The sequence below is a fragment of the Larimichthys crocea genome, chromosome XXIV (assembly GCF_000972845.2).
Source record: "Larimichthys crocea isolate SSNF chromosome XXIV, L_crocea_2.0, whole genome shotgun sequence".
Lineage (NCBI taxonomy): Eukaryota > Metazoa > Chordata > Actinopteri > Sciaenidae > Larimichthys > Larimichthys crocea.
This window is the reverse complement of record NC_040034.1, coordinates 3,868,821-3,895,930: the sequence shown is the minus strand read 5'-3', so window position 1 is coordinate 3,895,930 and position 27,110 is coordinate 3,868,821. Positions and strand designations below refer to the sequence as shown.

The following is a 27,110-nucleotide window of genomic DNA, read 5'->3' as shown; positions in this document are numbered from 1 at the left end:
TCTTAATTTCTCTGATTTCAAACATGAAGCAGAGAAACACTCGTGGCTTCCTGTCGGTTCTTTGGTCCCGTTAACGGAGGGTCGGGGTTAGAAAAGCCGGCTGTGACCTGAGGAGACGAACTGATCGTCACTGATCGTCACTGATCGTCACTGATCGTCACTGATCGTCACTGATCAGCAGTGAACAGCAGACGGGTTTTATGACCCTCGCAGGGCGCCGTCTCAAAGCCCGGCAGCGCCCTCTGGTGGCCGGTCGCTGGCTGACAGTCTTCCTCTTCCTCCTCCTCTGTCGGAGTCATCGTCATCATCTCACTCTTGTTTTTGTGTTTGCCCTCATCCTGACACAGTGTGCTGAAATCTCATGAGACGAGTCAAAAATATGAACTCGGTGAATAATAATGTTAGTTTAAATATGTCAAATGGAGAATTTTAGAAAGTTGGTTGTATAAAATGTGAAATAACATTCAGTAATTAGATTTAATTCATTAAAACTTAATTAACTTTTTAGAAACTCTGAAAAATAAGAAGCCAAAGTGACTTCAAAACATGAATTACATATAAATAAATTCAGTTTAGTGATTTTAATACAGAGAAAAGCAGAAAATCTTTATTTTGGAGAAACAAACAGAGTTTATGTTTGAAAAATGACTTTTAATGATTAATTATTACCTGCTGCTGATTAATTAATGAGTTAATTAAATGATCGTCTCAGCTCGTTATCTTACAAACATGTAGAGAACGTAAATGTGATTTAAATGGAGTTGGTTTGATCCAAACTAAACCTTTTTCTTCAGTAGCGCCACCAGCAGGTCAAAGTTTTAATTCATCCTTTAACACCTCAAAGATTTGTTCATAACGTCTGTGAGGTTTTTAGTTAAATATTCATCGGCCTAAATTAAAAACATTTTATTAACTAAATAACTGAAATTTTTAAGGTTAAATGTTCTACTCTCCATTTGAATGAACTAACTGTTTTATTTATTTATTTATTTATTTATTTATTTATTTATTTATTTATTTATTTATTTCTCAGTTGTATTTTTGACCCGTCTGATAACTTTTTATCACATCTTGTCACCTTCGACCCTCCGTACATCCCTGCCACACTCCACATCTTGTCACCTTCGACCCTCCGTACATCCCTGCCACACTCCCTCATCACATTTTGGGACTTAACCAAACAGTTTTTGTCATTTTCCTCAGGACGTTTTAGGTTCAGTCACCTCCCTCCTCCTCCTCCTCCTCCTCCTCCTCTCCTCACAGTTTGTGTGTTTCTTGTCTTCCTAACCTTCCTGTGTCCTTTAACCTTTGACCTCTTGCTGCTCTTCCTCTCTGCCTAGGGTCAGTATTGACCCGGCCAAACGGCAGACGGCTAAATCAGGGCCTGCCATCCCTTCCACCCAGGGAGGAAAGCCCCTTAGTAAGTCTCTAGTGTCTCTCAGCCTGTCCTTCCTTCCTTCTCATCATCCGACCATCCTTCTTTGGTTTGCTTCTTCTTTGGCCTGTCCTCATGTCATCACATTTTTAATATTCTTTCCCTCTCTCTTTCTGATCATGTGTCCGTTGAGGAACAGTCGCCGTCTTTTTTCAGATTCCCGTTTTTTCTTTCAGATTCAGCAGCAGAAGATATAGAGAGTTGTAGGAAGATGAAGATCTAGAGTAAGGGGCTGTTTCCCTCAATCTCTCTTCTGAGACTAGAAGTCGATATGTGGAGGGACCCTCACCCTCCGTCCCTCACCCTCCGTCCCCTCACCCTCCGTCCCTCACCCCTCCTCGGTCTCACAGCCTCTCTGACCGACCCGTCCCGTCCTGTCCACTTGTCCTCTTGTTGTCGAGTCTTTGTTTTTTGAGCTGTCAGGGAGTTCGGGAGTCACTTCCTCCTCCACCCGTCCTGTTTTTCTGTTCCCCAGGCTGCAGTGCATGCTGGGAAACGCGTCCTGTCTGGAGCTCGCCGCTTGTTTTGCTTTTTAATCTTCTTGTTTTATTCGTCAGACATTTTTCCTTTTTGTCCGTAGTGATTCAGAGTTTCCCGTCTGTCAAACAAAAGCCGTCATGAGTCAGAAACACAGCGGCGCTGTGCTGGAGAAAAATGAATAAATTCATTTCTAATGACCTCGACTGAGAGCGAGCGAGCGATGGATAAAACCTTCTCACAGTTTGTGTAATTTTATATCGAGTTTATGGAAAAATAACCACAGAAAATAAACTTGACTTGATCTCGTTGATGCATAAATTATATAAATCCTTATTTATTACAAGCTGCAGCTCCAGTTTCTACACAGGAAACACTTTAAAAGAAGATTAAAGGCTGGTGACATTTATTAAGAGAACACGATTATTTCAGATCTTGATTTGAAATTGAGAAGAAGTAAATCTTAATTTAAACTCCAGGATGTGACAGACGTCGGGACAATAAGTTCACCTGTGATCGGATTTGATGATTCACCAGGAAAGACTTAAACAGTCAGCTGACGACATGATGTCGAGTTTATTTACAAGCTGTTTCCATGTGAATGCATCAACAAGTTTAATTTAATTTTGAGTCACTGAATGTGCAAGTGTGAAGATCAGAGAGGTGGATTCACAAAAAACAAAAATCATGTCAGACCTGTTCTTCTGCGTTTACGGAAACAGCTGATGAAACCAGAGAAACAGACGAGGAAACAAACGTTTCAGGAACTTTCCTCACGAGCTGCCAGTAAATGAACTGCGTCTAGTTTCTAATGTTGACAACACTTAACGTCTGTTTCAGCGTCTCCTTTTTGTAGCTTCTTCCCAGCAGAGACGACTGTGGATGTGAATCTGTGGTTCGTCCGTCACTCTTCCTCTGCAGCTCCGTCTCCTTTAAGCCAAACACAAACTTCTGCTGAGTCGTCGCCGCTTCAGACAAATCGTCGTCGTCGTCGTCGGAGTTTATTTTTAGAGTTTTTCACCCGGCTTCACGTCGCAGCGAGCGTTTCCCTCCTGCATCAACCCAGAAAAGTCGTCTGTCTCCGTGTGTCCTAGATTTGTTTGTGGACGAAGCGTTTCCTCTTTTTGAGATGAAGAAACTTTATTTAACGAAGAGCAAAGACAGAAGTGAACACGCAGGGAAGCCCAATTTAACAAATATACAGTTATAAAAGCACTGATTCAGTTTTCACCTTCTAATAATCTGATCAAAACAAATGAAGACTAAACACATTTTCTATTTCTGGAGCTTTTAGTCACATCTAATGATCTTCCTCTGAGGTGAAGTCTAAATAAATAAAACGTCAATAATAAACTTTTAAATGTAACATTTCTACATGATTGTGAAAATATTTGCTTTAACTTATAAAATATAGAATAAATAGATGGATCTTTAAATGTTTTTGAGTAGTAATTAAGTGAAGCTGAGCTTGTAGCACCATCACCTCCTCCGCCTGCCTCCTCTGCAGGCTGTAGTCGATGTTCCTGATGTGTTTCTGTGTGTTGAGGTTGTTTTTTCTTTGTGTGTTTTAAACGGCAGGTTTCAGTTCACAGTCTGAACGTCATCACTGTTTTTATTTTCTCATGACTCTTCACTGGAAGTAAAAAACTCTTCCATCTCTTTGTGTGTTTCTGTTTTGTCGGTGGTGGTTTCACGTCGGTGTCTCACTCTTTCTTCTCCTCACACGTCACGTACTCTTTTTTTTTTTTTTAATTCACTGGAAATGATGAGATTATTTTCTGTCGTGCACAATCCACATCTTTTTTTGTTTTTCTTCTTTTTTTTCCTCCCTGTCTGATCTTCTCATGCGCCTCAGAGTCTCAACCGAGTTTGAAAGAAACGGGAGACTTGAGGGCTCAAGGTGAGGTGACCTGCCCCTTCTCTTACCCCCTCATGTGTCGGTCCCCCCCTTTTTAAACGTAGGCTTCAGTTTGTCCGTCTGCAGTCTCAGCTGCTCGACACGCTTGCGTAGGAAACCCTCTCTGCTCTGTTTCTCCTGGGAATGTGTTTGGAAACCTGTTTTAATATTTGTTATGTTTGCATGGCACTGTACCCGTGTGCTGCTGTTAGCATGGCATATCTGTGTTCTTGTCAACCTGGAAAATAATACCCCCCCAAAAAAAGCTGCGTTAATTAATACAGCATGGATGTGTCTAGCTCCAGTTTACATTTTATTCACAGTCGCAGAGTTTTAAATGAATAAATAGATGCCTAGCAACTGTCCTGAAGGTGTTTCCACAATCAAAGACTCTTTTGACCATCTGCATGAAGAAATAACAGATTAGTAGTTTATATTTTAATGAACGCTGCAAAAAATGTCTGACCATGACGGTAAACGACCGTAAAATATGACAGAAACCTTTTTATTTCTGCAGCATTTTAAGGGAATTTATACAGAATAAAGTCGTATTTTATGTTGGAGACTGTTCATACAGTAAAACACTGTAACACTTAATATATTTTACTGCCTTTTACTGTCGTGGTCCGGCAGTTTAAAATATAGACATTTTAAAATATTTTAAAACATGAAATCAACAGTAATAATATACTTTTACTGTAATATTAGAAAAGGTCATACTGTATTTATTACGGTAAAATTCTGGCAACCACAGCTGCTGTATTTTTACCGTCGTATTTTATGGAAGAATCTTTATGCAGCATTTTAACAGAGTTTATACAGACTAAAATATTTTAGACTTTATTATAAAGTAAAGCACTGTAATAGTTAATGGAATATTGTACAGTCTTTTACTGTAATGCTGTACGTGCAACAGTGTTGTTCTACTCTTAGCCTCTTTAAATAAATGGCAGACGCACTTTAATGTTCCAGTGACAGGAAAGATGACAGACTCTTTAGTCTGAATAATAAATAGCTGAATAGAAAGTGGGGCGTCTTGTTGGCGTACGATACGATCTGCCAGCCCATCGGATCTGGTCCGATCAGGTTTCAGCCTCTGGTGGCAGCAGCCAGTGTTCCTGGGCTTCACGTGGAGATCCAGATAACGGATATCTGGGCCAAGACTTTCTCTGCGGTCCAATTAGCAACTCGATACGGACGAATGACAACAAAGACACGTTTCTGCTGATCTGTAGGAACAGATATCCGGATGTGAACGCAGATGCTTGTTTCAGCTAATAAAGAGCTAAACTGTCGTCAAGAGTTTATTCACCATCGAACATCCCAGGTAGATTCTGTCAGTTTATCCAGTGAAGGCACGTCACAAACTGACACGGTTAAAAATCTTTGACCTGATGGTTGAAAGAGTCTGAAACACCTTCAGGAAGGCGGCAAGTGTGATGAATGTTTTTGGCTTTGTGACTTGAATCCAATGATAACACGAGAGGTTCAAACTGGGGTTAGAATGTGTCGCGGTGGAAACCAACACCAGCCACAAGATAAACGATGTTTAAAGGAATGGTTAACACCTAAAAAGTGTCAGTCGGGCTCTCTGTTCCCCTCTGTCTCCAGTCTTTGTGCAAGAAAGTGACTAAAACCCCCGAAAAAGTCGAATTCTTCCTTTAAACTTCGACTGTGGCTGGTTGGTTTTTCTGTTCTATCAGCCACTTTGACTGATGGACACCACCAAAGAATGAAAAGTCCAGTTTCATTTGATTAACAGTCAAAGTGGCTGTTGAATCATCGAACCAAATCTCCGATCCTGAACTTTTCTGTGTTTCTTCTTCTCTCTCGACAGTCGCCATGTACCTGGGGATCAAAAAGGGGAAAATAAAGACAGTAAACCCCGCTCCCTCAGATTCACTTGGAGTATGAGGACCACCAGCTCCATGGAGCCTTGTGATATCATGCGGGAGATTCGCAAGGTGCTCGATGCCAACAACTGCGACTACGAACAGCAAGAGAGTTTCCTGCTTCTTTGCGTCCACGGGGACGGGCGAGCCGAAAACCTGGTCCAGTGGGAGATGGAGGTTTGCAAGCTGCCCCGTCTCTCCCTCAACGGCGTCAGGTTCAAACGGATATCCGGATCATCCATCGCTTTCAAAAACATTGCTTCCAAAGTTGCCAACGAGTTAAAGCTATGAACAAAAGGGTTTAAAAGTATACATATATATATCTAGAAGTATTTAAGCTGTACAATCATCCAAGTAGCAGTTTCCAAATGTCTCCTTTTTTTAAACAAAATACAGAGTATGTATTGAATATTATAATGTATAGATTAAGGCTTTTGGCAATAATCACTGAATTACCTACTAATATCTCAGTCTATTCTGGCCACACGGGGTCGACATTAACGAGTTGAATATGATTTGTCATGCTGTGAATGTGGACAAAAAAAACATTTCTAGTCTTATTTATTTCTTTTTTTTTTCCTGGTAAAAGAAAAAAATGACGTAGCGTTTTGTTTTCAGTGTAAATAATGTATCTTACTTTCAAGACGGCTTCTCTGCAATACTCATTTGTTTTTTTTGTTTTTTCTTTTGTATTTCGTTACAAAGTAGAGATGACGGGGAGTCCGTGTAAATGCCCACATGGTTTAAAAAAAGGGGGGGGGTCACTCATGTCTCAATTAAAAGTGTCTGTCAACTTGAACGTCCTGTCTCACGCTGATCATTTGTAACCGGACACACAGTCCACATGAAAATATAAAAATGTTTGCTTCCATTCTGCCGTCTGTGTGTGGAGCTTCATTCAGTGCTTCAAATGTTGGAAACTGATTTTTAAAATGACGACCTGGATGTTTAAAGATGAGCCGTATGTTAACAGGCTCGTACATTAGAGTACTTCAATGATAAAATTGTTCAGACTCGATCTTCAAAGTTTGCTTTCAAATGTACTTTGTGTTTCATGAGTGAGCATGTTGGGATTAAATTGGCTGGAACATCGAGACACCAAAACATCCTGAACCTGGTTCAGGACGACACTGTACCAGCTGTCCTCTCTACAGATGGACAGGAAGTTGAATATTCAGATACATGCAGTAAAGATATTTAGAATTGCATTTCTGTGAAATTGAAAAAACAATCCGCAGCAGAAGAAGAGATGTCTACTGAAGAAAAGAAAAAAAACAACCTGCCTACATTTCCCATAAGGCAGTTCAGTAGCATCTTTGGTCTCCTGAACTGGCGTTCGATCATCATGGACAGTCTTTAGCAGACACCTGTAGGGACAGGCTGAGTTCAGTTTGTCTCAATCAGATTTTAAAATTTAAATGTTTAACCACCTGAAAAATGTCACTATAGAAATAGCTTCTCATCTACAGAAGCCCAGAACAGACTCTTGAGAGCCTTTGTTTCAGTAATGTTTCTCCTTTAGGTTAGGGAGGAGTGGAGCAGGAGTTCCCGTCAGCGACACACTGGTCTTTAAGGTGGAGTAGCCGAGGCTGCAGGTGCAGCTTTGTCATCCAGAACCTCGGCTCTGCAGCTTTTCTGGACCTGAACTAGATTTACAGCCAAGAAAAGTTCTAACAGTGACGAGACGGTAACAGTCACACCATGAAGAGTCACTGCAGCCAACAAACTTTAACCAGAACATTTTATTTGTTTCCATCCTCGTCGTACAGGAACCGTGTCGTCATAAATACACAAACAAATCAAACGGTGATACAGAGGCAAACATTCATCCACAGGGTTCAGGGGGGGTAATAAGGGTACTGGGAGAAGGAACAGGGGTAAAGGGGGAGGAGGGGTTGGTATCAGGATGAGTTTACTTCTGGGCGGGGATGAGGCCGTCGATGGACTGGCCCTGCTCCAGCTTCTTCTCCATCTCCACCAGCAGCTTGACACCATCCACCACCATCTGCACCAGAGCCACCTCAGAGAAGCCCAGTCTGTCAGCGTTGGAGATGTCGAACACTCCGCCCACAGCAGCCGTGTCCACGCCACCTGATGGAGAAACACAGTAAGACGTTAATGATGGACTGTGATACTTCAGATCACCAACATGTCGTGTGTGGGACTCACCGGTTCCACGTTTCTGCAGCCTCAGCTTCTTGAGGATCTCCTCAAACTTGGCATGTTTGCTCATGTTGGGCAGCTTCACGTGAACTCCAGCACGCAGGCCGGTGCCCAGGTTGGACGGGCAGGTGAGGACGTAGCCGAGGTGTTCGTTCCACATGAAGGCGTGACCCTTCTCCTTGAACAGGCTCTCGATCTGAACACAGCAGCAGCTTCGTCAGGTCCATGTACAAATCACATGTTGATATAAAGCAGCTCGTGTCAGCACTGACCTTGGTGAGTCCGGTACAGAAGCGGTCGAACACTTCCTTCATGTTGCCGCCTTTCTGCATAGAGATGACACGCAGGTGGTCCTCCTCGTTCACCCACACCAGGAATGTCTTGTTGTCGTTGTGCCTTCAGAAAGAAAACATTTGAATTATTCAGTTTTCTTCAAGTTAAAAACCACAAAGAAAGAACACTGAGGAGCAGTGGTGCAGATCGAGTCTCACCAGATGCCCCTGGCGTCGGGCCAGTCCCGGGCCATCCCGGAGGCCAGCAGCAGAGGAGACACTGGCTTGTCAAACAGGAAGTGGTCATCGATGAGCTGCTGCTGCTCGGCGTCTGTCATGTTCTTCAGGGCGTAGTACTTCCCCTTCAGGTCTCCGCTCAGAGAGTCCAGAGCTGCAGGAGACAGATGAGGTCAGTGACCTTTATTGTACTACAGGCTGTTATTCCTCCTGTGGCCACTAGAGGTCAGCCACCGCCACACAATGACAGCAGCATCACGTGACCTCACTGGAATCTCTACTCTAATGTTTACATCAATCAGCTGTTTGTCAGTGACTCCGGTCTTTACCTTTGATGGAGAGCTTCTCCACAGCACGCCTCTCTCCTCGGCTGCAGTGAGGAGGCAGACAGAAGCCGCGGACGCTGCGTCCGGTCCGGACACGGGAGCTCAGGACGTAGTTTGGGTCCAGGTCGTCTCCACCCTGAGGAGGACACGGTTAGTATGAGCAGTGTTAGTCTCTTACAGTCAGGCGTGTTCACTGACAGACTGTGGTACCTTCAGGTTGGCCGGGTTCAGGTCGGTCTTGTGCTTGTCTGTGGGTTTGTATCCTCCATGTCTGTCCTCAATGACGGGGTCCAGCAGCTCTTTGAACACCTCGTACGTCTCCTCGTCTCCAGCGACGCAGCCCACGGTCATGATGAAGGGGTGTCCTACACATGGAGTCAAGGTCAGAGAGGAAACAGGACACACACCAACATCCTCACTAACTCAATGTGCTGGTGTCTTCTGCTCTGACTGTACCAGGATTATCAACCCCTGTCTGAATGACCCCATCTATGGTGACTCCGTTGGGGGTCGCCTTCTCCCTCAGCTTCGTGTACATGTCCAGGGTTAAGAACTTGGCCATGATGTTGTTGTGCTGACTGAGATCTGGAAACTCATCCTCAGCTGACAGCCTCTTCAGCTGAAGCTTGGCAAAGCCCTCAGAGCTAAACACAAACAGAGTCTACAGGGTGATGGAGGTCACCTGACAAACTTCACCTCACTGATCAGCTGAGTCTACACTACACACTAAGGACACACAGTGAAAGCAGCTGCTGCCTGCATGCATTATGTAACAGTGGTAATCTTAACCATTCCCTGTGATAATGGAGGCTCTCTCAGAGTCAGAGCTCACAGTTTATCCCCTCGTCAAGGTCAGTGTAAAAACCTGCGGAGCGGCCATTAACGCGCACAGATGGCGGCGGGCTCGTGCGTTTTACCTGGGTTATCAACCCCGGTCTGAATGACGTCATCCAGAGTAAATCCGCTGGGTGTCTGTTTGCTCCTCAGCCGCTCGTACATGGTTTGAGTCAGCACCTTGGCCATGTGGTTGTTGTGTTTGCTGAGGTCCGGGTACTCCTGCTCCGAGGTGAACTTCATCTTCATCTGGTTGTGCGTGTTACCGAAAGGCATGGCTGATCCCTGGCGGGCGGAGGATGGAGGAGAGGCGGAGAGCAGCAGCGACATGAACCGAGAGCAGAGCAGAGAGATCAGCTGCAGTGAGCGGCTCAATGATGGAGCTCACACTGAGATCAGACATCTGCAGACAGACCTTCAAACATCTGCAGACAGACCTTCAAACATCTGCAGAGCCGTCAGCCATAAATCATCTAATAAACATTAAAACTACAATCCTCGATATATTCATAAATCTGATCACCAGTCTGCGAACATTAAAGCTCTGCACGTGTCTGCACGCTGACTTGAATCAATCTTACCTGTTGTCGGACTTGTGGACTACTACTACTATCAGCTGTCGATACAAAGATCCCTATGTTTCCGGCCGAGGAGCTCACAAACCACCAGCGGCGTCCAGCAGCTCTCCGGTCACACCGACAGCTCGGGATCGTATTTTATACTGCACCATCTGCGCTCCCATTGGTCGGTATTTGTAGTCCATTCATTTAATTGGACGCTCGGTGACGTGGAGACTCCCACAGATTACAGTCAACGTTTGTACAAATGTTTCAAACACATATAAGTTATTCTAACAGCGGGCTGACCCCATGTAGGGTTATAAATTATAACTCATCAAACTAAATTGTGATATTTGTTCTGCATGCACTGCTTTCATGGGTAAATATTTAGTTAGTATTTATATTTCACACATTTAACATCAGCCTGAACTCCACATTGACCAACAAGAGCAAAATGTTGCTTCCACACATCCAGAGTTATAATAAATGACTGATAATGTCACTCTGGGGTCATTTTGTCTGCAGAAATGTGACTTTTGATACTTTAAGTACATTTTTACTGATACTTTAATGAGATAGAAATGTAAATACAGGACTTTTTCATTTGCAATGAAGCATTTTAAAGAATTATGCTGCTTCTGTTTCTTCACAGTTGATGATAACTAATCTGATTCAGTTGCATTGTCATATTTAACATGATTTATAATATTTTAACCTGTTTTTAATGTTGTATTCTTGTCATTTGATACTTTTATGGTTCTTTTTGTTTGTTTCTGTATTTGCTTCTACTCTCATTTATTGTAAGGTGACAGGAAGGCGCCTATAAAATGTATTATTATTATTATTATTATTATTATTATTATTAACTATGAGTATTAGCAGCAGTCTTCTTTGCACCTGCAGCGGGACAGTCCGCGGTGCCCGAACCGACCTACACATCACCTGGACCGGCCTCTCTCGGTTCACTGTCCCGGTGCTGTGTGATTTACCGGTCCGTGAAGCGGCTCCACATCCGGTCGTGTCTCAGTCCACTTCCTCCGAAAACAACAGCACGTGTGCGGGGAATGAATGGGCGTCTGTCAGCGGGCTCCACGCGCACATCCAGCGGCTTTAAAAAGGCTGATTTGACCGTTAACAGACCGCAGCCGGTGTCCGTTTGAAACCCCGAAGCCAACGGACGGACAGCCCTCGCGCAGGTACGTCGGTAACGGCTGTTTAACCGGCGTAACGGCTGTGAAGCTAACGTTAGCATGCTAGTTAGCAGCGTTTAAAACAAAGTTAACAGTTTTTACACCGTGACACCTGTGTGTGAGTGAGGGGACAAACTGTGGCGAAGCTTTCTCTGATGGACAAAGTTCAAAATATTTAAAACAAAAAGTTTTAAATATGGAAAGTTGCGTCAACGTTTGCTAAGTTAACGTTAGCCACCTGACGTTAGCGTCAGGTATGGTGGTAGCATCGCTCAGGTAGCTGGTTAACGTCACTGAAAACATCTTATTTAAATTGAATCGTACTCATAACTTTATCTTAGCTAAGGTAACCTCTGCCAGCCCAAACTCTGAGAACTAACTCCGACACAAAACCCTCAAACAAACATAATAAATGTGACGTCAGTTAATATATTAATATTAATTAATGTCACTCACATTTTCTCGATGTTGTCCGACATGTTTCAGTGTTTTTCTTTTTCTTTTTAGTCCGTTTGATTCTCTGTCTCTGTCTCTGTGTGAAATGCAGCTGAGCTGAATTAAACCGACCGACCGTTGATCTGCGGTTTGAATTTAAAAAATAACGGTTTCTGCGCGTGGCATTAATGTGGAACGCGGTTACCATGACAACGAGGTCACCAGCAGCATCCACAGATACAGGTTAACGTTAACTAACTAACTAACAGTTAAGTCAGGATGAAGTTAACTAGTTTAAGTTCTCAGAAAAACTTCAGTCTGATTCTGATTTTAATCTCAGGATTAATAAAGCTGGCTAACTAACTTATGTGAGGCCTCGTTAGAAATAATAACCACAAACAGACAGACATCATAAATATATCATTATGTTTTCACCAAGGCGAAGGAAGTTAAAAGTTAATCCACCTCTCTCTCTCTCTCTCTCTCTCTCTCTCTCTCTCTTACTGTGAAGTGCAGGTTACCTAATTTAAACCTGGTAACCATGGTAACCGTCAGTTACCATGACATCAAGCCCCCAAACCCTGAGGCTAAATTCATTAAATCATTCATTTATTTATTTAATGGGACCATGTACAGTATTAAACATAAACATGATAAATTACATTTGATGCACTGCACCAGCGTTATCTTACAGCTACTCTTCATCTGCAGGCACAATTAAAACATATCACAGCACGATAACAAACAGTACACAGCAAAAAAACACACAGGACACATAATACACAACACAAAGTTACATAGCACATACACCCACAGTGTCAGTGGCTACAGAGCTGAGACTGTTTAATGTGGTTTTAAATGTACTGATGGAGCTGCAGCTCTTTATATCGTCAGGTAGAAGTTTATCAGGCGTTCACCTGAGCTGTGGCTGATCGCCCAAATGCAGAGCGACAAATGGTACGGTCCAATCTGTACAGAGGATATTCTGGAGGATCTAACAGGGCTGACTGAGCGAGTACACACAAAGTCACAGAGTGGAGGACGGGCCAAACCATTTAACATGTTAGAAACAAGGCACACATTTGAAAATATTCTAAAATTCTCAAAGCTCAGTGAATTGTATTTTTCCAGCACAGTGATGGAAGTGCATTGGCTTTTTGTTTGTATATGGACTCAAGAGGTCTTATGGTTGTTTCTCCAGCCTGCCCCCAACATGTAATACAATAAGAATCATAGAGTGCATAAATATCTTGGCTGCGTCCAAAGTCTAACCTCTGTGGCACCAATAAAAATAACTAAATAATCCCAAGCACAGAGAACAGACTCATTTCTCTCAAAGAAACATCATAAATGTGACGAATACAGCCAGCATTAATTGGCTGCATGGGTGTTGCCTTCACTGCTCATGGCTGCAGACTGCAGAGTGCTACATTCATGTCAAATATGATGTTTGGTAGAGACGTCTGTGTAAATAAATGAGCTGTGTGTGCCGTCATGATGGTCATACTCATCAGAGAGCTGTTGTGTGAGGATTGAAATGTTGTCCATTGACAATATAACCAGAAGTATCATGTGATATCTGTCACACGTGTTGGAGCTGTCAGAAGAAAATGCAATTACAACTTGGAAGTTGACGTGAACACTGCTTAGTTGGAAGCTCATAATTACGATAATGATGACAGGACATGAACGCAGCATAAACATAAACAAACACACACCCAGTCTCAGACCCCATCGGCTAACGTCTGATGATAATTTAGTCTCGGAGGGATGACGGTTCATGGGTTGGGTCTGATCTCTGGATAACGGATATCCGGGACAAGACTTGCAGGCTGATGAGCAGCTTGATTCATGAGACAGGCAACAAAAATAAACAGATATTTGCATATGGATCCAGATAAAACAGCTGATGGGTTCCCAGATTGCATTTCAAGCAAAGCTTTGCACCTCTGTTTACATATATCCTGTCTCCCTGTCACAGAGTGCTCACCATGAGTTTTGTGGAGTACTCCGATTTCATTCAGGACGGGGACGTAGCCATCATCTACCTGGGCCACGACTCCATGATGCCAGTCAAGGTGCAGAAGGGCGCCCAGACGCAGACGCGTTACGGAGTCATCCGCCACTCCACGGACCTGATCGGTCAGCGTTACGGGTCGAAGGTCACCTGCAGCAAAGGCGGGTGGGTCCACGTGCTGCACCCCACGCCCGAGCTGTGGACCGTCACCCTGCCACACCGCACACAGATCCTCTACACCACCGACATCGCCACCATCACCATGATGCTGGAGCTCAAGCCGGGATCGGTCGTCTGCGAGTCAGGTGAGCGTTAATTCAGATGAATGACTAATGTCGCACAATCACACAGGAAATAACTTTATTTCACTGATTACACGGCTTTGTCGAGGATGGCGCTCCCTTGCTCTCATTCACGGTCTCTCAACCAAAGTGAACAAACCTCAACCAAATCAGGCTGAAGTTCTGCTGCACCCCTGCAGCCAAACCGCAGTATCCCCATTCAAATGAATGGAATAACCTGTGTGCTGCCATAGACAATCAACAGTGTGATCCGTTCTATCCTGGAAGCTCCTGTGAGACACAATGTGGATGAAGGAGTAACGGATAAAGACAGAAACTATGTTAATAAAAGAAGACGGCACAGGCAGTAATATCTAATGTTTTCAATGCGTTGGATGAAGCTGAAGCTCGACTTTGACTCATTTCAATGGGAGCTCTGTTCTGTGAAGCTGCATCATGTCGCTTTGCATGCTGCATGTGGTTGTAAACGGTGACAAGAGGAAACTGTCCGGATGACTGCACGCAGCGTGTATATATGCAGCAGCCTGTCCTTTCTGTAAAGCTTCATACAAAACGACACGAGGAGGAAAAAAAAAAAAAACCTTTCAGGGCTTAGCTAATGTGCAGCGGTCGGAGCATTATGTAAGCTTTAAGTATGATAGCATTGCAGTGGTGCTGTTAACTGAAGAAATCTGACACTGAAGTATAAATCATGACCTATACTGTAAGAACGGGGCTGCCATGAGCCTGTGTCGGGTATAAATCTACTTTTATGTTCACACAGGCTCAGGATGTTTGTCTCTGTTATTTTATTATTCATGTCTTTCCCCCTGCAGCTGTTCGCACCTTTGTGTCTGATGTTTTGTCCCACAGAGCCTCAGCTGTTGATGCTGAACATCATGTGACAGCTACAGATGTGCCTGATGAGTAAATTATGTAACACACTGCGTTTGTCACCTCTTTGTCTTCCCTCCGGTTCTTGCTTCGATTTCAGTTCCACCCAACGTTTCCATTTGTTTAATTGCAGTCAGTCGAGTGTGTCCGTGTGCTTTCGGCTAGCTGTTGCAGCTCCTTCCCACTCCAAGGGCAGTGAAGGGGGGATGGGAGTGGTTGTTAACGTGTGTGGTGCAATGCTTCATCATGTTTTACTGCTGCCAGCCCTGCAATGTCACGTTATTGATTGTACTTAGTGAAAATTGTGTGTGTGTGTGTGTGTTGGAGGGGTCTCCAGGGTGATGGATGAGTCCTGCAGGAAATCTGTTCAGTCAGCAGTCTCCTGTATGGAGAGGGCTGCACCATCTGCATCACATTACAGCGGCCTGTTTAATGTAGCTTTAACTCTGTGTGTGCGTCCACATGCGTGCATTAGATTAAAAGCACCTCTCTGGAAGTCTTATCACGTCAAATTCAGAGTGATAATGGTTTGAACATCAGATTAAATCCCAGTTTATTAAATGACTTGTGGGGTGCAACATTTTATTAACCGCACATAGCACTTAAATGTTATTACGTGTCGATGAGGCGCTAATCAGTGCTTGTACGACGCAGCCGTGACTCATAACGTTGAGCCTGATAGTCTATAAACGGTACGCGCTGTCCTGTGGAGGGGCGACTGTTTGTCAGTGAGCTGTATAAACATGCAGCGATTAGAGGTGATAATTCTGTTGTCGCTCGGCCTCCATGCCAAGCCTGCTGAAGGAGCATCGGGTCATGTAGAGGAGTCACCTTGGAGGTAGCTCGTTCTGGCTGGCCAGCTGTTCGAAGCCAACTGTTAACTGTTTTATTTTTTTACTCCCTCTATCAGCTTCACATCAAGTAGGCCACAGCGAGCAAATACTGTAACTCAAGGGCTTTCGAGTCATACTATCAAGGCCTTATAAAAGTGTCAAGTTCAACTGGCCGAGAGGCGCAGGTGGTACAGAAGTTAAAACTGTACAAACTTGCCCCGTAGCAACAAAGACAACCGGGTCTCCAGGTGGCAGCACTTCTGGCTTGTTTCTGTATTTGGCTGCAGTGTGTAGGTGCATGCATGAGGAATTGTGTGTGTAATTTTGTTTTCATCTGATGTAACTGATCTGAAAAGTTGTTTGGCATGGAGAAACTTTAAAGCCATAGTGACAGGAAGTTCTACGGGTAGCGCCAAGGCTGCCTGGCGGCAAAGTAAAGCGGTGGAAACGTTCTTATTATAGCGTACACTTAAAGAGATATTGATTGTTTTCCTGCTTTTCTGCTGACCTTGTTCAAAGCAGTGCATAGATCTGCTTCTCCAAGCTTTTACATTTAGTCATGATGCTTTTATCCAAAGTGACTTACAACAAGAGAAACAACCAGTGTGACGAGGACTTGTTAGTGCAGCAGTAAGTACTATGACAGATGCAGAGGGGGATAGGTTTATCGTGTTCATCTGGTGGTAGTGTTGGAGAGGAGGTCCTCTCTGAAGAGCAGGTGGTCTGTGAAGGTAGAGAGGGACGCCCATGATCTGGTAAGAACTGGTAGGACGTTCCACCAACGGGCAAAGTTTGGATTGCCCTGAGCGTACGGGTGGCAGAGCCAGGCGTCGAGTTAGTTTGTCATCAATCATGAAGTTTCCCATTACCCTGGTAGGTTTGGCTGGAGGTAGAGTGACTTCATTCATGTAGATATGTTTGAAAGACATTCTGTGCAGAGGTCGAGGGGTCATCACGTGGAAATGACAGAGTGGAGTGTCATCTGCATAGAAGTTTACTCTATTACCGTATTTACTGTAGGAAATACACAGGAACCTCATTCAGTCCCATTTCAAGATACCAAAACTATCCCTGTAACACTGAGGACATGGCTAGAAATATGCTTTTCTTTAGGAAACTATTTAATTTTTTGTTGATAGACAATTCATAACTAACCGTTAGTAGCAGCCACACTTACTTTAATAGATCATCCACAGCTGATATGATGGAAAATCGTCTGTTTTCTTGTAACGCAGGAGGCTTTATCTGAGAGTTTGAAGATGGGTTAATTCCAGCTTTGTTCAGCACGGTTGAACTGAGTCGTGGAGGTTCATTTGGTTTGTTGTGAACGCCTAACTTGAACCAACCCCTCTCTTTTTGGCTCACCATTCGAACCAATCATAGAAAGAGTACCACTTCCTCTTGCTGTCTTGGTGATTGGTGAACTAGTAGCACATTTGCCATCTTCTGCATGAAGACCGAAATATCTGCATTATTCATTTATTTAATGCACGCTGCAGAGGTTTTCATCATCGTCAGCTGCCGGCCAAACAGCCAGCTACTTTATTCCAGAAAAATGAATTACTGCTAATGCAGACTGAGCATTTGCTAAAGCTGCTGCTTCACATTAAAAGCATTACAGAGAAGGCCAATGCCTTTTCAGTGAGATTAGCACTCACCGCTATCAAAGATGTGTCAACCAAGCAAGAAAAAAGACATTTTGGACATTTTTTGACAATGGTGCAAAGCGTTCCTTTAGGTCTAAGTATATCATGGTGGTATAAGTCTTGTGATTCATGGGGAATCTGTATAATCAGCCCCAGTAAATGTACTTTGGTTAAGCCTCACTTCATAGCAGTAAACAGTCTGCCACCCACAGTTCTCCTTCAAGCTGATTCACTGCAGTATTAAAGGTCCGAGTGCTGTGCTCAGTCTACACACACAGAAGTGGGTCAATGATGTTACTCTCCGACTTTCACTTTCTAAAAACTGCCTTTGGGGAAAAGATCTTTAACCCCTGGCCTGGTTTTGCTTCTCATCCAACCAGCCGCCATGTTGTCTCTGATAGTAAATGGAGAAGAGAAAGCAGCGATGACCTACAGTTTAGGTCGGCAGTCCCCCTCCCCCACCACATTTCCATCCTCTTGTATCACGGCTTCCTCTCGTGCTGTGGCTGCCCACTGACTGACTTGACGTCTTGTTCTGCGAGCAGATTAGAAACGTTGATACGAGTCACGAGCTGCATCACAGCAAAGCTCTCATTAAAAGGCAGTTCATCATCATTTAGTGTTTTTCATGCACGGACAGCAAACTGCGTCCTAAAACCAGCTCCGGCTCCAAATCCTGCAGCTGACACGCGTCAAAGGGTCAAACACACTTGTATTTCCTCTCCATGAAACCCAGAAATACACACTTCTTCATTTCATAAACCGACAGCACAGATCGTATCAGACAAAGCTTTACACACAGAATGCAAATAGTTTCAGCCATGCTGGAGGCACGGCTGTAGGGACGGTCAGCCACTGCAGCACTGTGGCTTGTGAAGTGAAGTCAGTGTGAACATCCACTTGAGTCTGGCTCCATAAACCCCCATGTTAAAACTTCACAGCAGAAATAGCTCCATTTGCCCATTGCCCATCCATTTCTGGACATCCAACATGCTTCACATCGCCTCTTCATGAACCCGTAGGCGACGTCGGACGTCTTTATGCTGTTATTTCCTTGTTGCCGACCACAGAGATGTTAATTAGCATTAATCTGCACTTTGTAGGTCAAATTCTGAGTCTCGGATGAGTCAACAGCTGCTGACGCTGAGCATCAAAATGTTTTTAACTTTGGAAAGAGTTTGTGTCTTTTGGACAGAGTGTTTCATATTTTTTGACTCTTGTCTCGACATTCCTTACAACTTACAACTTCATCATTGTACTTTTGATACTTCAGCACTAACCCCAATCAGCTGACGTGACTCCAGCCAACTGTATTTATGAACTGTTCCTTCTTCTCTCCTGATACATCGGATCAGACGCTTCCTGTCTTCCGATCTGTGTTTGGCTCGTATCAAAGCAGAACTACCAGATAAACTCTCTCCAACCTGAACAGTTTGAGTCTGCAAATATAAGAGCAGTGCTGCTTTAGTGGAAAGTTGTTGTTTGACTTTAGAGTTGTCTCATGTTCTCAGTGTAATAATCCGTCTCCAGTCTCCAGTTACAGCACTAGATGCCTTTTTATCGAATTTGTCTGATCACAGATTCGGGTGGAGAACGCACTTTGTGTCCTCAGCCCGTTTTAGAACAAAGGTTAAACGTTGTTCTCTATAATCACATTTCATTTCGAATTTTAGACCCAGCTCCTGACGCTGAGTGTGTTTCCGGCTGCTTTGGTTGTTTTTCATGCTGCGTATCAGGATAAACCAGGATGGAAACTGGACCCGTCAGCACTCCTGGCATAAAGCTTGAGGTCCGATGTCGGTTCTGTGCTGATTGATCGTCTGTTTATGTGAATCGTGTCGGATCTCTGACCCGACCCATCACTCAGGCAGAACTGGAGCCGCACAGCAATTTCCTCTCAACAGTAAACTCCACTTTATCCCGAACAACGCAAGTGCGTCTGATTGGCGGCTGCAGCGCGCCGCCAGGCCGCCAATTCTTTCCAGTTTGGATCCGGCTCAACTGCGTTTTTTGGCAGCCAGAAGGGACGACCCACATATTGTCTGAGTTAGTTCACAATGACGCCGTTTATGTCAAATAAACCACACAGTGCTGATTCACATCTTCTCTAATTGAAATATTTCATGTTTTAGGTGAATAGTTTGCACAAAGGTTTACTCAGTTTACACTGTCTGCAGATCAGCTTGTTTGTGGTCCAACTTTCCACCAGATTATTTGAAATCTTTGTGAGAAATTCAGACGAACACACCCGGGACTGAAACATCAGTTTCAGCTTCCTTGAAGGAGATAATAGAGAAATCTAATCCAACGATTACAACACAAAAACCTCCGAACTGGATCCACAGTGCAAACAAAAGGGAGAATTTGTTTTAGGTCTTCTTTATTGGTTTTTTTTTCATCGTCCTAGTTTATATTTTTATAGATGAATATCAAAGTAAAGTCCAGTTCCTCAGAACTTCCCGTTCAGAGACAGAACAGGCAATCAGCTCAGTCAGACCTTCACCCAGAACGATAAAGTTTTATCAGCAGTGAGGTAATTCAAGCAGAGCGTTTATCTCCTCTCACTGACTCTGATGTGTTACCATCAGCATCCATTTACAGTTTTACTATTTACCGCTCACATCCGGCTCGGCGGTGTGAGGTTTCAGCAAGTCAAAGCTGCTGGACGGTAAACATTGCTCTCTTTGTCGCCGCACGAACAAAGGCGGTGGTGACGTAATGTCAGGAGGAGAAAGAAAGGGGGGAGGATGGGATGTAGCTGTGGACTCGACGCTCCATTCCACCACCACCTTAACTGAAGGTCACATGATCGGCGTTATTTCACTTCTAGTGAACTCACACACACACACACACACACACTGCACATTAGCGGGTATTAAGAAGCAGCCGGGGCACTGCAGGGCAAAGAGGGCCCACTCAGAAATGTAGCACCACTTAGACAGAGTGGAGAGAAGAGCCGTGTGAGGGTGTGTGTGTGTTGTTGTTGTTGTAACAGCTGTGAGCTCTTTGTTTAGACTGAATCAAGCTTCCAATGTCATTTTAGAGACATAACAAGACGTATGTCTGAAGATTGCACGACTTATTTCACACTTTACCTGGAAAAGAGATCCCCAAATCACCCATGTGTCCCTGCTGCTCCTCGTCTTTCCTCGTATTTATTGTTTGCACCAAAATCATGAACCCGTCCTTTGAAGCTCCACGTCTTTTATCAAACCTTTCATCACCACGTCCTTTGATAGATGTAAGGACACACAAGGACACGTTTGTTTTTACTGCCTGCAGAGTGTATCCGAGTCCCCGCTGTTCTCATCCTCCCCGTGGCGTCTTGTCTTGCAGGGACAGGTAGCGGCTCCCTCTCCCACGCCATCCTGCGTACAATCGCCCCCACGGGTCACCTGCACACGGTGGAGTTCCACCAGCAGCGGGCGGAGAAGGCGGCCGAGGAGTTCAAGGAGCACCGGGTGGATCATCTGGTCACCGTCAGGAACCAGGACGTGTGCAAGGACGGGTTCGGAGTGACCGGGGTGGCGGACGCCGTCTTCCTCGACATCCCGAGCCCCTGGGAGGCGGTGAGGCACGCCAAGGCCGCTATGAAGAAGCAAGGTAGGACAACTGCTATGTGTGTGTGTGTGTGTGTGTGTGTGTGTGTGTGACAGCTTTACATCAATGCTCGACCAACCGAGTCCTTCAGGCTCACACTGACAGCCTTCTGTTCCTCAACACGTTACCCGGCTCCTGGTTCAGGCTGTGGTCATCTCCTGTTGTTACCGACGGCTTATTAGAGCAGCCAGGCTTCATTCAGCTCGCCTCAGGTCCACTGATGATCGCCGAGTGGTGGAGGCATATTTTGAGCCTCAAAACGTCTCTTCATCAACCTGCGGGTGACGTCACGCACACACTGTCCAGTCTTTACACTGTCAGCGGTCAGAACATGACTCATTTATAAATGTTGTAGCAAATCTTCAGCTTCAGAAACTGGGTGTAACATTTAGAAAATGTTCTGTTGACACATTATTAGTCACTGTTTTTATTTCTTACACACAGTTCAGCTCTAACAGGAAACATCAGCAGGATGTTTGAACACTGCATGTTAAAATTCAGACACAGCTTTTAACTTGAAACCGTCTTATTAAGGCGGAAACGCCTCAAATCTTCTTCTCCACTCAACACTCTTATTATATAAAGTCCTAACTACAGAGTGTGTGTGTGTGTGTAACGTTCAGCGTCACCTGATGTTGACTTTCCTGTGACTCGTCCTGGCACCGCAGGAGTGTGACTGTGACTGAGCACATTTTAAACACCAGCCGGAGAATTTATTATTACCCCGGCTGTGTCGCCGCACCCTGCACCACCATCGATCCTCGCCAACACACCGCTCATTAACTTTGTGTGTGTGTGTGTGTGTTACCGTGTTCCTGGTTACAGAAAAAAGCTGTGTGTGTGTGTTACCGTGTTCCTGGTTACAGAAAAAAGCTGTTACGGTATCTGCGACAAACAGGACCAGCAGCATGTCTGGGCAGGTCGGCAGCTCGCTCAGGAGTAAAGTCAAAGTTCATGTGACGGTATACATACACCCTTTATCACTGCTCTGTCTGGTGTTTGTCTGTTTGCACTGTGCATGAGCGTCTGAGAAACAAGAGCAACGACCAGCTAGAACGAAACTGCAGAGCCAAAAATAAATAAATATATAAATGTGCAGAAGGAAAGGAGAGCCAATAAATCCAGATCAGATGACCTCAGATCCATTCATGGTATTACATGGCTGCACCTCTTTAATGAAGCAGCTTACTGATCCCCAGAGGACAACAGGACAGGAATACATACAGACAATACAAATAGAAAGTAATCACACACACACACACAGTGCTAAAGCTGCGTTTCTACCAATCACAGTTTAAAGAATGGACAGGGTAGGCGTGATGTCACCCACAGGTTTCCTCTTCGCTCTCTTCTCCTCTGCCATTATGTTCATAGAGGCTGCTAAGCTCCAGTTCTGGCACGACACCAGCTCCACTCCCTATCAGCATTCCTCTTCTTCTTCCTGGTAGTCCATAACGCCTGTGGTACAAACACTCAGTTCGTCAGCTTGGCGGTGAGCTCAGAGCGACGGGTAACAAACTGAGCTAACAGCAGCTAACAGATTGAGTTAACATGAGCTAACAGCAGCTAACAAACTGAGCTAACATGAGTTAACAAACTGAGCTAACAGCAGCTAACAGATTGAGCTAACATGAGCTAACAACAGCTAACAAACTGAGCTAACATGAGTTAACAGATTGAGCTAACATGAGCTAACAGCAGCTAACAGACTGAGCTAACATGAGCTAACAGCAGCTACAGCTGTCAGCAGTTTACTTCACTGTCCATCATAAACTCTGTAAATCACAGAGAGTTGAGGCGGAGCAGCCGGAGGACATCAGAGGGAAAACCAGAAAACATTTCCTCCATAAAATATGATCCAGTTTCACCAGAATCAGTGAAATAGTTGCTGCTGTGTGACTTAGTGCCGTAAAGCGTTACGTACTTCTCCCGACCCGGAGCCCAAAGTTACATAGTGTGAGAACAGACGTACGAATGACAGAGACACCGTTCAGCTGATCACAGGTCAGTGTGGATCAGCAGGAGGTCACAGACGTTACTTCAGATCTCCTTCATAACAAAGAATTAAACGGTGTTCAATGTTTTATGAGCAGTCTGGGTTCACGCTCATTTTCCAGAGGCACATAAATGCAACATGATTTTAAAGAGTAAGTCCCAATAAGAAGAGGAATTCAGGAGGAGCGAGGATGCCACGCTCGCCTCCTCCTCTCTGAATCCCTTTTATGGTGCCACTGCTACATATTCCCGTCCTGACACACACACACACACACACACACACACACACACACACATGCATATACAGATAAGTAGAGTGCAGCCATTGTAGAAGCAGTCCCATGACCATACAGGGTTATGCTGCAGGCAGAGAGCTGGTCAACGTGGCTCCATGAGCAGAAAGGGTGGATCGGCTTCCCACTGCTCAGACTGGATGTTTTCTCCAGAGAGCCGGAGCCAAGCTGAGCACCAGTGCCCCAAAACGCTCCAACCAAAGGCCACAGACAGGAGACAAGACGTATGAAGCACAGCTACAGTTCATCACCTGGTTCCTGGGTCTGCACAGACTGACTCCAGGTCTGTTCTCAGGCTGCAGATGAAGTTGTTGCGAGGTGATTTACTGCAGTGGACAAAGTCCAAGACGAGGGGCAGTGAAACATTTCTTCTTTTTTTTTCGTCCTCAGTTGTAATTCTTGTAATGTTTTGGCCTGCAGCCCGGCGCTCTCTGAGAAAGACCCCCGGATCCTGACAGAGCTCCCCTCCCCCCGCCGGCTCGCTCTTATTAGACTCTTTATTATGCAACCACAGAGCAAACATGTTCTCTGAACCCAAACACTCAACAACCTGATAAGGACTCATACTTTCACGCATGTATAGATCGCAGATGTGAGCTTACGGTTGATATTTGAGGTTATTAATAACAGCTTGAGACGCCCTTGTATAATGATCAACTCGGCCCCTCCCTGTGTGTGTGTGTGTGTGTGTGTGTGTGTCTCCGTCCTGGTTGCTAGGAGACCATTGAGTCATGTTTATGGCCGCCTCGGGGGAGAGAACACTGGTCCTGTTAGTCGAAGGAACGACCGCTATCTGAAACATCCCGAAGTCTCCCCGTGATGTTTGTCAGAGACGCAGCGGACTCTTCAGCGAGGCTGCCCTCTGCAGACCTGCTCTCCGGTCCAAACTCTGAATCACAGCCGTCGGCAGATTAAGTCAGATTAAACGGGCAGATTGTAACACAGCCGTGTTTGACCCTCTGATGCTTAATGAACCAAACTGTGGCTGATTTCAGCTTCATCTGAAGGCTGATGGAGTTTGTTGTTGTATGAGGGGCCTGGAAAATATTTGTGAAGCTTTAAATGTAACTGAAAATTTAGATATTCTGTATTACAGAAAGAAAACAATCATTACAGATGTGCAGAGAGGCGATGGATGTCGTGCAGAGGAGTCCGAAATGATAGAAATAATAATAATAAGTTAGCTGACTCCCAGCTGCACCTCACAGGAGTCACATTCTTCGCTCTTCAGGTCAGTCGGTGAAAGTTTTCTTGGCTAGTCGCTCCGGCCTCCCGCTGCGATCACGGCGGGGTTTTCATTTAGAGACGAGAGGCCGGAGCCGGCAGGTGATCTCTTTTTATTAGAGCGCCGACGATCCACAAACTACAGCCCGGAGCCGACAGGTCACAGGGCTGCTTTGTTAGGGGAGAGAATCTGCTTTGACAGTACGAAGATAAACAAATTATTAATAGCAGTAATAGTATCACGAGTTCCCTCGAGTCCATGTCAAGTTTATAAACCTGGTTTGGATTATTTATCTCTCAGCAGAGATAACAAAGAGAATCCAGCCTTTACACAGGAGGGTGGGATCATCTGACCATAAGAACTATCTAAAGATGGTAAATAATGTGACATTAGAGGATTCTCATTCATAAACTTCATCTAAAACTTTTAGCAGCAGGCGGAGTGCTTCTTTCTGTGCGTTGGCCTTCAGAGATCGAGGTTAAGCTGATCTGCAGTGATGTGGATGGATCTATGAATGTCCTCAGATCATCCCGGTGTTTGCAGATAAACAAGTTATTACGTCAGATTGAAGATTTTGAGATGAGTCTCACAGCTCAGCTCTTTTCTGCATCTTTATCCTCCGGTCTGAACAGTTTTAACGTCTTCTTCAGCAGCTCGTCTGTCACTGACGCTTTCCCAGATTTCTCACATGACCGATTATTATTTTTGTAAATAATACTAGAGGACTGTCAAAGTCTGTTGAACTCTTCAGTCTCTGGGATTCATGATCTGGGAACCATGAATGTTTGCACCAAATCCATCCAGTAGATGTGGAGCTATCTCACTTGTTAGTGGCACTAGAGGAGTCGTCCCTCTGGGGACCATGAATGTCAGTCTGTGGAAAAGTCGGTGCTCAAGCAAAGGTGACACATTTGTTACAACGTCTGTCTGTCTGTCTGTCTGCAGGAGGTCGGGTGTGTTCGTTCTCTCCGTGCATCGAGCAGGTTCAGAGGACGTGTGAGGCTCTGGCCGATCAGGGCTTCGAGGAGATCAGCACCGTGGAGGTCCTGCTGAGAGTCCACGACGTGCGGAACGTCTCCCTGCCGCTGCCTGACTTCGGCCCCGACCCCTCGTCTCAGACGGAGTCCGACGCAGCAGCAGCAGAGAAAGCGCCTCCGAACCACGCCTCCGTCACCATAAAGACCACCACCCCGCCCAGAGAAATACCCGGTCACACAGGGTACCTCACCTTCGCCACCAAACCGAGAACCTAAAGCTCAGAGTGATTTTCAGTAAACGGAGCCTGACTGATAATCCAGCCGGGATACCAGGCTCGCCCAGGTCCGGTTGGCACTGAGAGGATTTAGTCCTGTGTTACATAATTTGGAGTTTTTGTTGCTTGCATCAAGCAAGAGTGAAAATCGAGTCGACTGATTTAATTTGAGATTTTCATCATAGCTGATCACGTGCCTCCCCTTTTTATGAACATCAGTTTTAATCAGTTTCATTTGTCGGGGAAGAAAATTTTATTTTTTTCCCTTTTTTTTTGCACTTTTGTATTCAAATAAATCCAACAAATGTGTGAAAACATCTTTGTTTTTCTTCACCTGCTAACACCAAACAGAAACCCTGAGGCTGGCTCCAGAAGTGAGTCAGTCTCCGGGGGTCATCCGCTAATCTGACACTCGGTGGTTCGATCCCCGGCTCCTCCAGTCTGCATGTCAAAGTGTTTTTGAGAAAGATGCATAGCATCTTTCTCAAAAACACTTTGACATGCAGACTGGAGAATGTGTGTGCATGAGACAAACAAGGTGTCGCTCGCTCTTCTAACCTGATCTGATGCACCAAGAAAAGTCGACTTTATTCCTCAAAATCCAAAAACCTAAACACGTCTTCCTCCGACACAGCACACAGAGGAGCAGAGACAGATTCGTGTGAAGATGCACGTAGAGGAATTTTCCAAAACCATCTAAAACATTCAAACTGTTTCCAGCTCCTTTAATTCAAAGACCCTGACCTTCCATCTCTCTCTCTCTCTCTCTTTATGCTCTGACATGTTTAATGTTACTTGTTGAGCGTCTCCCTGCAGTAACAAACACTCCGCTGAGGCTCAGCACCAAAAAAGGCGTCAGCAGGAGTTTCTACTTTTGTTTTTCCTCCTCCCAGATTTCCACCCGGCCACATTTCATAACCAGCTCCGGCTGCTGAGCTTTGCCTTTCCCCTCTCAGAGACGAGAGATCCGGTGCTCTGAGGAGCGCCGGAAAAATCATTAGTGCAGTATTTAATTTGGACTCTGGGTGTTCTCATTCATCTTTTCTCTTCCGAGGTTTCACTGGAGTGTGTGTCTGAACGTTCAGTGTTTAAAGTGAGAGTGGGTGACACATTTCATCGTTCTTAGTCGAAGCCCTCGGCTGCATTTAGAGCCTGGCGGTGCATCCCAGAGACATTTCAGGCTGGTTAACGACATAATCCTGAGCTTACTGTGGGTTATAAAAAGCTCTGTAGTTGTTTTAGTTTGCTGTGTTGGACAGGTTGCTGCATTTAAGTGTGTTTGACCGAGTGGCTGACTCTGGACCGGGCCACAGTCACAGCCTGAGACTGAGTCACAGTCCTGACAGTTTAACTGAA

General features: G+C 44.8%; 3 protein-coding genes across 18 annotated transcripts in view; 2 read left to right on the top strand and 1 right to left on the bottom strand.

Moving 5' to 3' along the window:
* Nucleotides 1–6,572, top strand: part of mark3a (MAP/microtubule affinity-regulating kinase 3a) — a 45,543-nt gene extending 38,971 nt beyond the window's left edge. For 4 of the 15 annotated variants that reach the window (XM_027275046.1, XM_027275050.1, XM_027275045.1 and 1 more), the window contains 2 exons: nt 3,768–3,812; nt 5,647–6,572. In XM_027275046.1, coding sequence (XP_027130847.1) covers nt 3,768–3,812; nt 5,647–5,992 — 391 coding nt within the window. In that variant the 3' untranslated portion in view covers nt 5,993–6,572. The other 11 variants (XM_027275049.1, XM_027275052.1, XM_027275048.1 and 8 more) reach the window with 6 other exon arrangements.
* Nucleotides 6,573–7,424: 852 nt separating this feature from the next.
* Nucleotides 7,425–11,872, bottom strand: ckba (creatine kinase, brain a). 2 transcript variants are annotated; one of them, XM_027274840.1, is made up of 8 exons: nt 11,740–11,872; nt 9,156–9,343; nt 8,910–9,064; nt 8,703–8,835; nt 8,356–8,527; nt 8,137–8,260; nt 7,871–8,060; nt 7,425–7,792 (listed from the first exon to the last, which is right to left on the bottom strand). In XM_027274840.1, exons 1-8 carry the CDS (start codon nt 11,760–11,762, stop codon nt 7,614–7,616), a joined length of 1,164 nt encoding a protein of 387 aa, XP_027130641.1. In that variant the 5' UTR covers nt 11,763–11,872; the 3' UTR covers nt 7,425–7,613. The 2 variants fall into 2 exon arrangements, with proteins under 2 accessions (XP_027130641.1, XP_027130642.1); XM_027274841.1 differs by lacking the exons at nt 9,156–9,343; nt 11,740–11,872 and adding exons at nt 9,617–9,818; nt 10,115–10,265.
* Nucleotides 11,023–26,069, top strand: trmt61a (tRNA methyltransferase 61A). The gene is made up of 4 exons (XM_027274842.1): nt 11,023–11,289; nt 13,700–14,040; nt 20,726–20,992; nt 25,448–26,069. Exons 2-4 carry the CDS (start codon nt 13,710–13,712, stop codon nt 25,753–25,755), a joined length of 906 nt encoding a protein of 301 aa, XP_027130643.1. The 5' UTR covers nt 11,023–11,289; nt 13,700–13,709; the 3' UTR covers nt 25,756–26,069.
* Nucleotides 26,070–27,110: the final 1,041 nt, after the last annotated feature.

Coding starts and splice junctions, on each gene's coding strand:
- ckba (XM_027274840.1), bottom strand. CDS start 11,762: ATGTCGGACAACATCGAGAAAAT. Junction 8,528..8,702: donor GGAGAAGCTCTCCATCAAAG/GTAAAGACCGGA, acceptor TGTCTCCTGCAG/CTCTGGACTCTCTGAGCGGA. Junction 8,061..8,136: donor TCTGTACCGGACTCACCAAG/GTCAGTGCTGAC, acceptor TGCTGTGTTCAG/ATCGAGAGCCTGTTCAAGGA.
- trmt61a (XM_027274842.1), top strand. CDS start 13,710: ATGAGTTTTGTGGAGTACTCCGATTTCATTCAGGACGGGGACGTAGCC. Junction 14,041..20,725: donor ATCGGTCGTCTGCGAGTCAG/GTGAGCGTTAAT, acceptor CTTGTCTTGCAG/GGACAGGTAGCGGCTCCCTC. Junction 20,993..25,447: donor GGCCGCTATGAAGAAGCAAG/GTAGGACAACTG, acceptor GTCTGTCTGCAG/GAGGTCGGGTGTGTTCGTTC.